Source organism: Argentina silus (assembly GCF_951799395.1).
Source record: "Argentina silus genome assembly, chromosome: 13".
Lineage (NCBI taxonomy): Eukaryota > Metazoa > Chordata > Actinopteri > Argentiniformes > Argentinidae > Argentina > Argentina silus.
The window spans coordinates 7,171,104-7,184,323 of NC_139667.1; the positions used below are offsets into that span (position 1 = coordinate 7,171,104).

A 13,220-nucleotide genomic window follows, 5' to 3' on the forward strand; every position below is an offset into this window, starting at 1 on the left:
ATAATGGGGAAGTAAATCAAGGTGCACTCACCATTTTGTTTTGTCTTTTAGCTTGGGAGGTTGAAAGCTGCTCTTCGACATAAGAAACAAGGCCCTGGAACAAAACGGATCACTTGTCATTACGGCTTCATCCAAAATCAACTTTGACTCATTTACGTGGTGTGAGGTGTACAGACACTGTGAACCTTTCACTGAAACAGAACTGACACCAATACAAAAGCAGGAAGTTAGTCTGAGCATTGAATGATATGTCTGGGGAAGTTGAGGAGTACCTCATTGGATGGAGGTCAAACATGGGTGGTTGCAACTCTGCTAGCTCAATAGAGGTGATGCCAACAGCCCAGATATCACACAGTTGGTTGTATCCTCCATTCTTCTCCACTGCTGCTACCTCTGGGGCCATCCTGCAGAGATAAAGATCAATTGCATGTCTTCACACGTCCTGAGGAAGACCCAGTTTGTGTTTCGAAACGTTGTTGTCCTCATAAACTACGCATTTTGGGAGCAGCAACCGGTGTGCGGACCTCTCTCTCATTCGGGGTATGTATTTTTTGGATTCACATCTAGTACTATATGCATACCCTTAACTCCCACATTCCCGTTAAAGGAATGTACACCACCCCTGTTACATCACTTACTGTGACAGTGATATAACAGCTAGTGATATCCCAGACACGCGGAACTACAAGAAAGCCGTGCTGTCTCAACAACAACTTTCTGTGACCGAAAACCTTTTAAAGCTCATTGACTCATTTTTTGAGGGAAGAAAGACTCACCAGTAAGGAGTTCCGATGAAGGACTTCCTCTTGGCAATGGTGGCGGTTATTTTGGCTGCTACTCCAAAGTCAGCTGGAATAAAAGGTGACAGGACTTTTGAGATTATGTAACACACACAGGGCTGAATGCCATCAGCCAAGATAGCCAATGTCTTTGAAGAGGGCTTGGAGATTTAGGAATAGCTCAGCTCACCTAGCTTCACATCTCCATTGTCTGACAGAAGGATATTGGCACCCTGCAGGACAGAAAGACGTTGTTATAGTAATAGTCTTGTGTGGCTCATGGTTTGAATAAACAGTTGGTACAACACACTGCATGATGATGACATTAAGAACTGAGCAAACATCTCATGCTGCGTACTCACTAGCTAATCAATCAGAGTTTACAATCTTTTGACTTATTGTGATCAACTGATTGTAATGGCACACAGGTATCTTCACCATGGGGCAACACTGAGTGAGTCTTTGTGGTGTCTTTGTGGTGGCTATGATTGACAGTTCTGTCTGCTGGCATCCTGCAGCGAGAGAGCAGAGGAAACAGGAAGCTCTCTCTGTGTAGAGTTAAGCAGAGATAGGCCCAACCCTGACCCACTATGATAACACCACAGGAGAACAGAGCCATTTGCTAGCCATTAATGACGGCATCGGTCACATGCATCCGTGCGGACACATCTCCAGCCACCCTTTTCCTGTGACTTTTATTCACACCTCTGCAGCTCAGAGGCGTCGGAGCGAGGCCCTCAGAGCGAGGCCCGCACCTTCACGAGGAACTTCAGTTCATTAGTGTGGATAGTGTGGAGAGAGAGAGTGCCTTGCAGTACCTTGATGTCACGGTGCATTTTGCCCTTGGTGTGCAGATATCCCAAACCCTGTAGATGTAATGACAGTGCAGAGTTACAGACTGGGTTGCAATTGCACACTTTGTGGACATTGAAAACAGTTGAGTAGGAAGTTCAGCCCGAGGGGATAGGGGACTGTAATTACCTGCAAAGTCTCTCTGCAGACGTAGGCTATCTGGAGCTCTGAGAGGGGCCCCGTCACTGAAATGGACGGAAAAAACCCCACGAATGATTAAATTATGTGGTTCATTTCATGTCGTCCTTCATTTCATGCAGCCTAAAGGGGGTGTCAGTCTAGTCTGCAACAGCCAGGCTACAGGAGGTGTTGGTCTAGTCTGCAACAGCCAGGCTACAGGAGGTGTCAGTTTAGTCTGCAGCAGAACCCTAGCTAGCAGTGCGGTCATGCGACAGGGAAGGATGTAAAAATGTAACCAACGATAAACAATATTTTATGACTGCGATAACTGATAAGGATAACAAGAATAGCGGCTCACCATGGTAGATGTCCTGGAGGGATCCTCCACCGCAGTACTCCATGCATATCCAAAGCTTCTCTCGGCTGGTAAAAGGAGGGAGGTGAGAGGGTTAGGAACCATTAGGTTCCTAATAGTAATGTTCCTAATAGTAATAGTAATAGTTAACCATAGTAACACTGATGGTTTCTTTATGTAATGAAGCATTGCCACTGTTGCAGAGTTGAGGTACAGTGCCTTCGGAAAGTATTCAGACCCATTCACTTTTTCCACATTTTGTTGTGTTATAGATTCAGTTTAAAATGGATTAGATTAAAAGAATTTGCCATCAATCCACACACAACACCCCAGAATGACAAGGCGAAAACAGGTTTTTAGAAATTTCAGTAAATTTATTAAAAGGGAAATACAGAAATACCTCATGTACATACAGTACCAGTCAAAGGTTTGGACACACCTTGCCAAGAGTGTGCAAAGCTGTCATCAAAGCAAGAGGTGGCTACTTTGAACAATCTAAAATATAAAACATATTCTGGTTTGTTTAACACTTTTTTGTTTACTACATAATTCCATATGTGTTCCTTCATAGTTTTGATGTCTTCAATATTAATCTACAATGTAAAAAATAATAAAAAATAAAGAAAAACCATAGAATGAGAAGGTGTGTCCAAACCTTTGACTGGTACTGTAAGTATTCAGACTTTAGAAATTCAGCATTTCCTCAAGTTACTTATTTACTAGTGAGGTGAAATATACATGTCAACCAGTTTACATTTCTGAAGTACTTCCCAGATGAGTAAATCCTTCCTAATGAGCCATGAGGAGGTTGACTGTACGCCGTGAAACTCAAAGACAAACCCTGTTGCCTGCTGAGACGACGCATATCTTTCTCCTGACTAATTGGCCGTATAAAACAGATCAGAGGCTCCGAGTCCTGTTAAACCTGCTGGGAGTCCTACTGTCGGCAGGGGAGGGTGGCGGGCTGCATTTCCTCTCAGATACCATTCAGAAAACAAGGGCTCCATTAAAACAAAAGCACTGCATCCAGATATTAAAGTGCACAGTCAACCAACCGCTTTAAGACTTTGAGTCATACTCTCACTAAGGTGGGTGACTAATAATGACTCGTGAGAAAGTCGTGAGGTTTCAGGCAGCAGCTGTTAAAAATATCGGAGGGTGATCAGTATTTTGCACATCTAGCATTATGATATGCTCTTTATGATATACTCTCAGGGAATATTGAATATTATTTATTTTATATCGCTCACAAAACTGCTGGTATTCAGAGTTAGCCCTTACCAGAGGTAGCTCCCAAAATAGGCCACGATGTTGTGGTGTGTGCATTCCTTCACCATGAAGATTTCCTGCTGTATTATGGAAAAGTCATCCCCTGGAACCAAAAAGAGACACCAAAATCACACACACACACACACACACACACACTCTTAAAATATAATATTCTCCTGTCAATACTAAGGACATGACAGCACTAGTGCAGAGTAAGCAATACTATCAGCACATAAAAATGCCACACTCCATAAGTGGAAAGATACAGCATGTAGTGATTTTTGAAGAACACTAAATCTTTCCCCTTGCTTTGCCAAGCTCAAAACCACAGAGCGATTTACTCCATGCATTTCAATGTGGCTGGATGTATTACTACTTGCACTGTGTAAAATATTCATACTAAAACAGTGGACAATAACAAATTGTGTAGACTATACTTTAATATGTAGACTGTCACTGTGATTGTCTAGACTGTCATTTCGAGAGTTCACCCTAATGCGTCCCTGACGGTAGGAAGTAGAAGGCAAAAATATGCAAGACCATCTGCTCCCAATTCAGCAGTGAGACATGGCCCTGGAACACATTAACACATGAATTTGAGATCAATCAGGACCTTCCTTCTGTTCATGTTGCTGTTTATTCTGTGAGTGGACTGTCAGCTCTGATTTACAAAGAGCTGATCTAGATGAAGGTCATCTTAGGGGCCATCCAGCCTCTGACTGAATTATAATATCTAATGAACAGTAATAACAAAATGTCTCCTGCTCTCTGTCTGCAGTGTGTGGAAGCTGCTTGGTGGAGTAACAGCAGGCATTCCGAGAGAGAGAGAGAGAGAGAGAGAGAGAGAGAGAGAGAGAGAGAGAGAGAGAGAGAGAGAGAGAACTATACCAGTGCTAATGAGAACCTTTCCCATGTAGGTTTTAGACTAACAAGACAAAAAAAAAAAAAAAAAAAAAAAAAAAAAAAAAAAAGATGAGAATAACAATCCATTGGAAAATGTTCAAGATCAAGGAACACTGGAGAGGTTCTGGGCTTGTACACAGTGTACCTTATGAGGCAATCACTCTAGATCAGGAGTCGTCGTGCTTTCAGTCTGTCTGGGGAGGGGCCAGGTCAGCAGCAGTCTGAAGGAAAATACAGCTACTGGGGTCTGAACCCCTAATCACCTGGCACAACCATATCAACTTGGCCTAAGGGTTTTAAACTGTACAATCTGAGCCTCTCTATTGAGGAAACAACCCTGCATATCTCAACATAAAACAAATCAGACTTGTCCGTGCTCTAAAGCTTTTGTCTTGCTTTAAAAGCAACTCTTATAGGCTTTGGTCAGAGTGATCAACACAATGAATTCAGTGTCTTCACTGTCAATGGTACATGAACTGTATTCTAATTGGCAGCCAAAGCACCTTAAGACAAGTAACTCATGCCAGCCAGACATTTTGCAAATCTTGCAGACGGTGACAAATATTCAGACCCGAAACAACTGGTTAGGCCACAGAACCCACTCCTGATACTACCCATATCCAGACCATGTGACATTCATACTATCGGATATCACAATCATCCTTAACAGCTAGTGCTGGCTGTATCAATTAGCAATTTATGTCAGTTCAGTTTTGATTAGCATAATGTACAATTCCCAAAATAGCATTGTGCTCAGAGCTCTTAGATGAAGATTAAGGTGTTTTTGGTCTGCATGGCCATTCAGTGTCAGCTAGGGAAATTGTCATGAATGTTCAAGCTGAAAATAGCTCTCTCAGAATCACCTGGCGAGGTGACCCCAGCATTAAATCCTCTTATCATTGCTTCTCGTGTTTCTGTCCTGCAAGCCAACCCAGGCGCTTTAGCAGTCTACTCTATCCTTGGGACGGGATGGGCTTGCTTCACTGTTCAGTCCTCTTACCTTCTTCTCAAGAAACCAGTCACCTATATACAATAAAGGAACTATTCTCTTGGGTATTTAAAGGAGCAATCTTGGATTGCTACCTACATTTTTTTATTTTATTTTTAAATTGATGACATATAGCCATTGATTCTTGAAGAATATAACTTTATAAATGCCTCAGGAGGTTAGTTCAGCTGTCGTACCCCATCAGAAACCTAAGCTTGTTTTACTATTGTTTGTAAACAAAGTTAATGTAAACAAAGACTGAATAACTTCAAAACATGGTTAAAACTACCATTTTGATTCCATGGATGGTCAGTCCTTGCATTCCTAGCTCCGTCTATGAATTTGTGAGTGGTTACATTTCCCCAAGTGGTGCGGTGACTGCTTTGTTGTGGTTTCAATCCCAGATTGCCCCTTTAATTAACAGACACAGGCAGCACTCAAGATAAGAGGTCTAGCCCCAGGGCCTCTAGGTCTACACAGCTAGTCCAGTAGATAAGTAGGACAATTCATATAAAACTGGTAATTCTGAAGGCTATGAATGGAAGTGTATTAGACCTCTGGTCTCCATATCAATACATTTTAAATTCCACAGTGAATATGGGTCATATTGATGTTGACAATAGAGGAGATTGTATATTTTTATATTGCGAGGCTTTGAGGAGGGTATAAGGCAGATGTCAACAGAGAGCCTCATTACCCAGGGGAGAATGAAGCCTAGCCATTATATGGCATCCCTTGACAATCACCATCTGCAACTGCATTGTTTCTCCACAGATGAGCTTTTGACCGTGCCACCTCAGATATGCAACAAATATGGTGAGCAACCACAAACATTTGAGCAAGGGCAATTTCTGCATGACTTATTGAGACAAGGAGAAAAAAAACACTAATTTTCTCTTAAGCCTCAAAGCCCGCCCGCTTCCGCTCAGAAAGAACACTTCCTTCTGCACAGGCTGAGACCACAAAAACGTCTAAGAATGTAAGTCACATGTTTCAAGTTGAAGTGCTGTTCACAAGTAAGTCATCAGTCATCTCACCCTACACAAGCATTCCAATGATCAAGGTGTGACGCAATAACATAAGATACTGAAACATCGACATTTTTTAACGTTGATAAAAGCAACTGACGGGAAAATCCTATTTGGCCTAGCCCCTGCTGCTCCTACTGTACGAGTGTTACTTACGCCGAAATTACACCAAACACCGAAACGAGAGCGTACCGTCATCGCTCTGTTAACGCAGTTTTCAGGGTGCTGCACCAAAAGCGAGACGAGATCGCCGCCACAAACGTTGATCTGATGACAAAATACGCGATATCTCATAAAGGAGCGCTACCTGAAAACAATTGCGGCTACATATCATAACGGGATGCTATATTCTTCAAACGTCAACAACAAATCTGCAATTTCAATTATTTGAAGTAGCCTATACCTGCATGACACCAAGAATAGCATTAACACTGTTTATCTTTTTCGAATACAAGCCTAAAATACGATACCGAACCTTTCAGTGTGTGCTAGGTGATTTTTTTGCAATTTTCCTTAGTTTTGGGATGATTGAGATTGTTTGTGAATTTATATTTGATATTATATGCTTATTTCTTGCACCTATGCTTATTTCTTGCTTATTTCTATGCCTCGGCAACGCTCTCGCTGCCAAGGAAAATAGATTAGAAGCATAAACTACGCTGCTTTAAGCTAGCCTCGCTTCGCAGACGTGTCGCTGTGAGTTGTTCAACTGTGGCTTGAGGTACATTGACGTTACAGCGCTGTGGCGGCGTTGGTCTAGTTTGGCCGTTCGTCTCACGTAGCAAGACCTCCAAATCACGTTGTTCTCACGCCTGCTTTGGGGGTCTGCAGAATTTCAGACTAGCCGATCTGTCTTGGATTGAACTGGACAGAGAATGTGCTCGCAATTTCATCGGAGGTTACATTCCAAGAACCCTGCCCCCACATGCCAGCAGAATGGTTGCTTGTTGTTATGTGCATTTCCAACCGGGTAGGACTATGTTGCCTATGCTAGCTTGCAACATTTAAGAAACCCTGAAGGAAAAACTTAATTCTGTGTTTTTTGGAGCTCAGCCCAAGCAAGGTATTTGATATAACAGGTTTTCACTCCTTTGTACCGTAAACGATTTCCCCAGGCTTTCCGAACAAGGAAAGCCTGGTCTCAACAAGGTGTTGTAGGAACGGCATGTGTGCCCAGGAGACACTGCAGCCTGAGGACCAAACCACTCCCAGCTCCCACACTTCCCTTGCCTTCATGCCCACGTCACTTCTGGTCAAACCTGTTTGATCCCCACTAGGGTGTTTACCTGTAACTCTGAATAGATGCAGGAGTTTTTTTTTGTTTCCTTGTTAAAACAGGACGTCCTGGACTACCATTGAAACACACATGACCACTTTCTCTGTCTCTAAAGTGAACAATTACTGCTTTCCCTCCAGTGCTCCTCCTGACTTCAATATTTTTCTTCAGATACTGCAAGACACATTCTAATCCTCCACTCTCACTGTACTACAGTACCTCCTATCTAAGGATCTCTGGTGACAGATCAACAATGAAAAGCAGGGATTTATTTTTCATCGTCCCATATTAGACAGAAGATTGTACATTTGCAAGGGGGGCAGGGAGTAGGCCATATGCTCACTGAAGTTGGACCACTAAAACCACTGACAACAACTTTTCAACATGTAATAATATTCTGTTTGAACAGACTAACATGCCCACATTGCCCACAAACCTCTCAACAACAACATAAGTATAATGATCAATGAAGGGGGAAAACACCCAGTAGAAATCTTTTCTTCAATGACTGTTAATCAGCTGGGCTTTGTCTGGGCTGCTGGAAGCACAAAGCCCTCTAGTAATCCCACTAATCTGGATCACATAACTCTGTCAGTGGGTCATCAAGTGAAAAGCCATTCCATGCAGGGGCCAAGCAGACCCCAAACATAATTTCCCTCCTCCCCCTAATAAACAACCTACATCTCTGCTTCTGATGAGCTTCAAGCACACTCATTGTGAAGTACGCATCTAGACTTGACTGAGTGAGATATGACAAATTGTGTTCTGTCCCATACAGACACATCTTCTTTCAATGACAATATCAATCCATTTTAAATTATATTTGCTTGGTTTGGAACCAAAAGAAGATTTTTTATTTTTTATTATATTCATGAAAAGGTAGATCCAACTCACCTTGTTCCAGCTTAATAATTTTAACAGCAGCAAGCTCTCCTGTTTGTATGTTGCGAGCCTGAAAGACAAAATAAAGCAATTGAGAGCAATGCTAACTTTGTGATGAATCATAGAGGCAACTTCCAAGCAATTCTATTAGTTTAGTAAGGTGTTACCCATCTTTTCTATACTGGCAAGGTAACAATCAAAGTGGGGATTGTGAATTGCATAGTCTAGCCAAAACAGTTTTACCAAGGAATTTGGGGGGACCCAATTTTCACACTATCACTGTTGGGACAACACCATCCATTTAGTTGCTTTTCATTTCACAATGTATGCGTTGACTGACATGTTCAAATCAGTGGGTGGTTCTTCCAAAACTGGTAACAAAACCAGGGGCTCCACCATAAGGTTTTGAAATTTCCATCTGGAAGTAGGTCACAATCAGCCTCAAATCCAGCTCAAGACAGTGTGGCTCCTAAGCCGTGGGAGTGCACAGACAGGACTGACGACGCAGTCACCCATAAACCATAAACCGCTCGTGTGCCCATCTTTCAACACTGAGAATGTGGTGGTGACTCAAACTGATAAACAAAATCTCCCATAGCAGGAGATTGAGGCAGAGTCATTGAACCACTGATGTTCTGGGGTCATTCCATGTCAAATCAACAAACCATGACACCCACCATTTCAAATTGTTCCTAAATAGTTTCTGTAGTAGAAACAGAGAAACAGAAGATAAATATTCCTGTATCATTACTTTGTAGAAATACAGTTTCATCCCTGAGAAATAAGATAATGAATTAGGGATTAAACTATATTTCTCCAATGTAATGACACAAATTGGCCATTTTCATTTTGTCGGATTCATATAATATTCAATAGAATTCAATCCCCAAATCCAATTTGGACCAAAGCCCGACCTCATAATGATTAAGACATGAGGAATCCAAAACAATGGTCAAAAGTCACCCGAACCCTCCAAACTACTTCTCATGAATATTTCATCTCCATGTCTGACAAGTAATATTAAGCTGTCTTGGAGCTTTGTTTCTTCATACTATTTAATGTACTTCTGGTTAATCTGGAGGTTTCCCTGTCCAAACGTATTAGTCATTGAAATTATGTGTCTAATGTCCCTTTATACAGTGGGATAGTACCAGATTCTGTCCACTAGATTGCACTAGAAGCTGCAGCTTCATATTACTTGTCAGACATAGAGAACTGATATTCCATAATAGCCTATCTTCTAAAGGAGGGGTTCGGAGGGTTCGTGGGTGACTTTTAGCCATTGGTTTGGATTCCTCATGTTTTGATCATTATCAGATAGGATTTTACTCCAAAACGGATTTCGAGTTTGAATGAAAATGGCCATTTGTGTACAATCAATTAGCTTATTTTTCAGGGATGAAACTATATTTCTACAAAGTAATTATGCAGGAACTTATGTTATGTTATCTGTTTTTAACTACATAAACCATTCCAAAGCAATCTGAGATGGTGAGTGTCAAAATCCTCTTTTGTCAGTTGATTTGACATGGAATGACCCTTTGTTCAGAATCCTCAGAAACATTGTTTTGTTGAGTCAGTACCCGGTCAACCCTAGGCTTGGTAATGAATAGTTCATCTACTGAATAACGGCATTATGTTTACTATTATGTTTTATTTCTTGAGGCAATTCACACTGACTTGAGCAATTGTTTCATCCCAAATCTGTAAAGGAGAATACAGAATAACAGGCTTGAATGGAGTTCGATTAGAAGGGAGGTGTAGGGCATGTAGCCAATCCCAAAATCTATTGAGAATAAGAACTGACGTAAGATCAATCACTGTGTTAAACAGGTGTGTCTGCTGTCTGTCTCGAGATAGCTCAACTGATTGTTCTACTGGAAAGACAACAGAGAAACCTATGGAATCTTCAAAACCAGCCCACTTGATTTCTCAACAACAAAGTAGTAAACAAATATTAACACTCAAAATCACGAGGATGCATATTGTCCTAGCTGTAAATACAACATTCAACAGTTATTTTTGAACGATTTCTCAGTTTTACAAATGTCTAAGATTCAATTGTGCACAGCAGTCCAAAGGCATGGGGGAGGACTTTTCAAATGTGAAGTATTTCCGCTGTCAGTACAGCAAAGAACACTCCCATACTGAGCGCATGTTTAGACAGGGGCCTGATCGTATTTCACTCTGCCGCAGTCCAGGGCTTGCGTGCTCTGGGAGAATACCAGGCGCTGCATTCCACCAGTGGCCTGTCTGGGGTTGGCCTGCCAGAGATTGCTTTGTGAGGCGAGGGCATGACAAGCTGCTTGAACTATCACATCAAATTGGTTGCTCAGTCATGGATAAATGGGTAAACAAAACTGAACTTGAAATTCCCTTTTGAGATACTTTCTTTCACAACATGTCCAAAAAAAATAAATAATCCTGCTCATTCTCCCATTCATTTGGTCCAACTAAATGCAACCCTGGTGTTAGCAGTTTATACAATCTTATAGCAGCACTCGATTACCACACTGCCTACTAGTTATCTAGTTAACTAGTTATCTTTATTTAATAATTGGGATAAGTTTTGCACATTGTCTCACAGTTCTACCAGAAAAATCAAGAAAATGGAGCTTTGAACTTTCCCCACCAAGTTCCATCAATAAAGAAAGTAATGCTCATGATCATAATAGGCTACTTCAGGGTTACAGATGCATTCTATGGCCCACAGTAGGGAAAGGAAATGCCCCTTTTCATTACCCCTTTTAACACTAAATATAGCATGCTTTATACAAGATCCTGAGCTGAATGTTGGTTTTAAGCCTAATTCAGTCAATCCGAAAGCAATTGTGAGACATTTGCCAATTTGTTTCCTCCTTCATAGTTACTAATAAACACTGTTTTATTGTTACCAGAGCATGATGGTTCTTTACCACTATAGCAAATGTCCCATCTTCTGTGAAAAATAGACATCTGAATTCAAACAGACATAAGAAAAGGGTCTTCCATAAACAATGTAAAATACTGTCACAATGTGGTAGGCATAGGCTTCTCTCAGCAAAACCCTCTAATGGTAGATGACTCAACCTCCTAAATAGAAGAAACTTCAAAACACCAAAGACTAACGTGAGATGAGGTTAGGAAGACGAGGAAGTGAATTAAGGAGATGATGTCCACACACTAAAAGACACGATTTTGGTAATCTGACCCATGGTATCACTTTAGTATTGACTTCTGCTGTACAATAGAATCTGGGGCTAAAAAACTGATCTCATGTATCTTAAGTTACTGTAGTTTCCATTCAACTCAGTTCAAAAGGCTCAAATGCTCCTGTACAGCAAATCACTACTGCTATTTGCAAATAACTGGTCCTAAGTATTGTGACTCAAGAGGCTAGAGGTAAGACACTGACAGTGACGTTTACAGAGGGAAAGTATTGACATGAAAACAATATAGCTAAGCCTACCTGCAGAGGGAAGTGAACTATGGGGGTGAAACCTAATGTTGACATGGTTCTTGGGCAGGATTTCAATGGGACTTTAAAATAAAAGAAGATGCTCATGCCTCACAACAGGTGACCACGTTTGTTTTGGTCAGTCAAATATCCATATTCAGTGCACATAACATCAGATGTTACCATATCAATTGAATTAATAAATGAATAGAAAAATACCTTGTATACATCTCCATATGTGCCGCTACCAACTCGCTGAATAAGCTCGAAATCCTGCTGTGGGTTTCTTCTCTGAATTTCACCGCTAGGTCGGGGAAAGATATCCATGACAGCTAACCAACTAAGTTAGATAGCTCGTAAATACCAATTGCGCTTTACATTTAGGTAGCGAAAACAAATTCAGTGATGAATGCGTCAAGTTGCGATGCTGGCTTGCTTGTCTAAAGCTGCAGGGATGCTGCTTCCAAGTGTGGCCTCTGGTCCATTTCCTGCTGGTGAGATAGAGGACAAAAGTTACTGAGAAAACATTAAACCGACTAAAGAGACCCACTGAATTCACTCGGACAAGTTATGCCCTGCCTTGTGAACTAACATAGCAGACGAGTCGTGGGCAACTAGCTGCTGTAGCTGGCCAACTGACTAGCTAACTAGGAGGAAAAAAGTTGGATTGACAAAGTGTACCTGTCTGGCTAGCTATCTTAGCTAAATTAACCAGCTAATACATTTAGACTAAACTGCCCAACAAGACAGTAGCAAAACATGTTTTATATAACAGACAATAACTACGCAAGGCACAAGCGCGATAGTATGCGGCTAACAACAGATAAACAGCGTTCCGTCTCATTCCATTCACCACTAGTGATACTAGAAGTACCACACTGCTAGCTACTAGCTAGCTAGCTACCTAGCTAATCCAACGTTGACCATCGATAATCATTTAGTCTGAAGTTGATGTTAACCTACCTTTTATAGCATATTCGTAACGCAAATAAATGTTACAGACGGTTCAGTGTGCAGCATTTGACAATATCATGGCGTCGAATTTTGTCTTTATCCAAAAGCAATTCTTTGTCCCTCAGAGAAAGTGTAAACTTCTGCTGTGTTGGCTGCTTCTCACTCTCTCCCTCTCCCTCCCTCTCTCAACAACGGCAGATGCAGAGCTAGCTGGCTCTCTACAATTCCATCCTCACGCTCAACGTTCCCATGTCATTTCCTCCTGTTGACAGCTCTAGCTGGACTCGTAGTAAAGCTAGTTGCGTACACAGTAAGTAAGGAACATTCATACATCCAAACACACACGTTGCAAGAAACCCTTAAACTGTCTTTTGCTGC

At 41.5% G+C, this 13,220-nt stretch overlaps 1 protein-coding gene across 6 annotated transcripts in view; it reads right to left on the bottom strand.

The window, feature by feature from the left end:
* map4k5 (mitogen-activated protein kinase kinase kinase kinase 5) overlaps window positions 1-13,019 on the bottom strand; it is a 27,954-nt gene extending 14,935 nt beyond the window's left edge. For 4 of the 6 annotated variants that reach the window (XM_083683070.1, XM_083683069.1, XM_083683068.1 and 1 more), the window contains exons 1-11: window positions 12,852-13,019; window positions 12,108-12,376; window positions 8,465-8,522; window positions 3,388-3,478; window positions 2,110-2,174; window positions 1,761-1,816; window positions 1,598-1,645; window positions 970-1,012; window positions 777-849; window positions 273-404; window positions 32-94 (exon numbers count right to left, since the gene is read on the bottom strand). In XM_083683070.1, coding sequence (XP_083539196.1) covers window positions 32-94; window positions 273-404; window positions 777-849; window positions 970-1,012; window positions 1,598-1,645; window positions 1,761-1,816; window positions 2,110-2,174; window positions 3,388-3,478; window positions 8,465-8,522; window positions 12,108-12,215 — 737 coding nt within the window. In that variant the 5' untranslated portion in view covers window positions 12,216-12,376; window positions 12,852-13,019. Of the gene's footprint in view, window positions 1-31; window positions 95-272; window positions 405-776; window positions 850-969; window positions 1,013-1,597; window positions 1,646-1,760; window positions 1,817-2,109; window positions 2,175-3,387; window positions 3,479-8,464; window positions 8,523-8,792; window positions 8,853-12,107; window positions 12,380-12,851 lie in introns of those variants that run through there. The other 2 variants (XM_083683067.1, XM_083683071.1) reach the window with 2 other exon arrangements.
* Window positions 13,020-13,220: the final 201 nt, after the last annotated feature.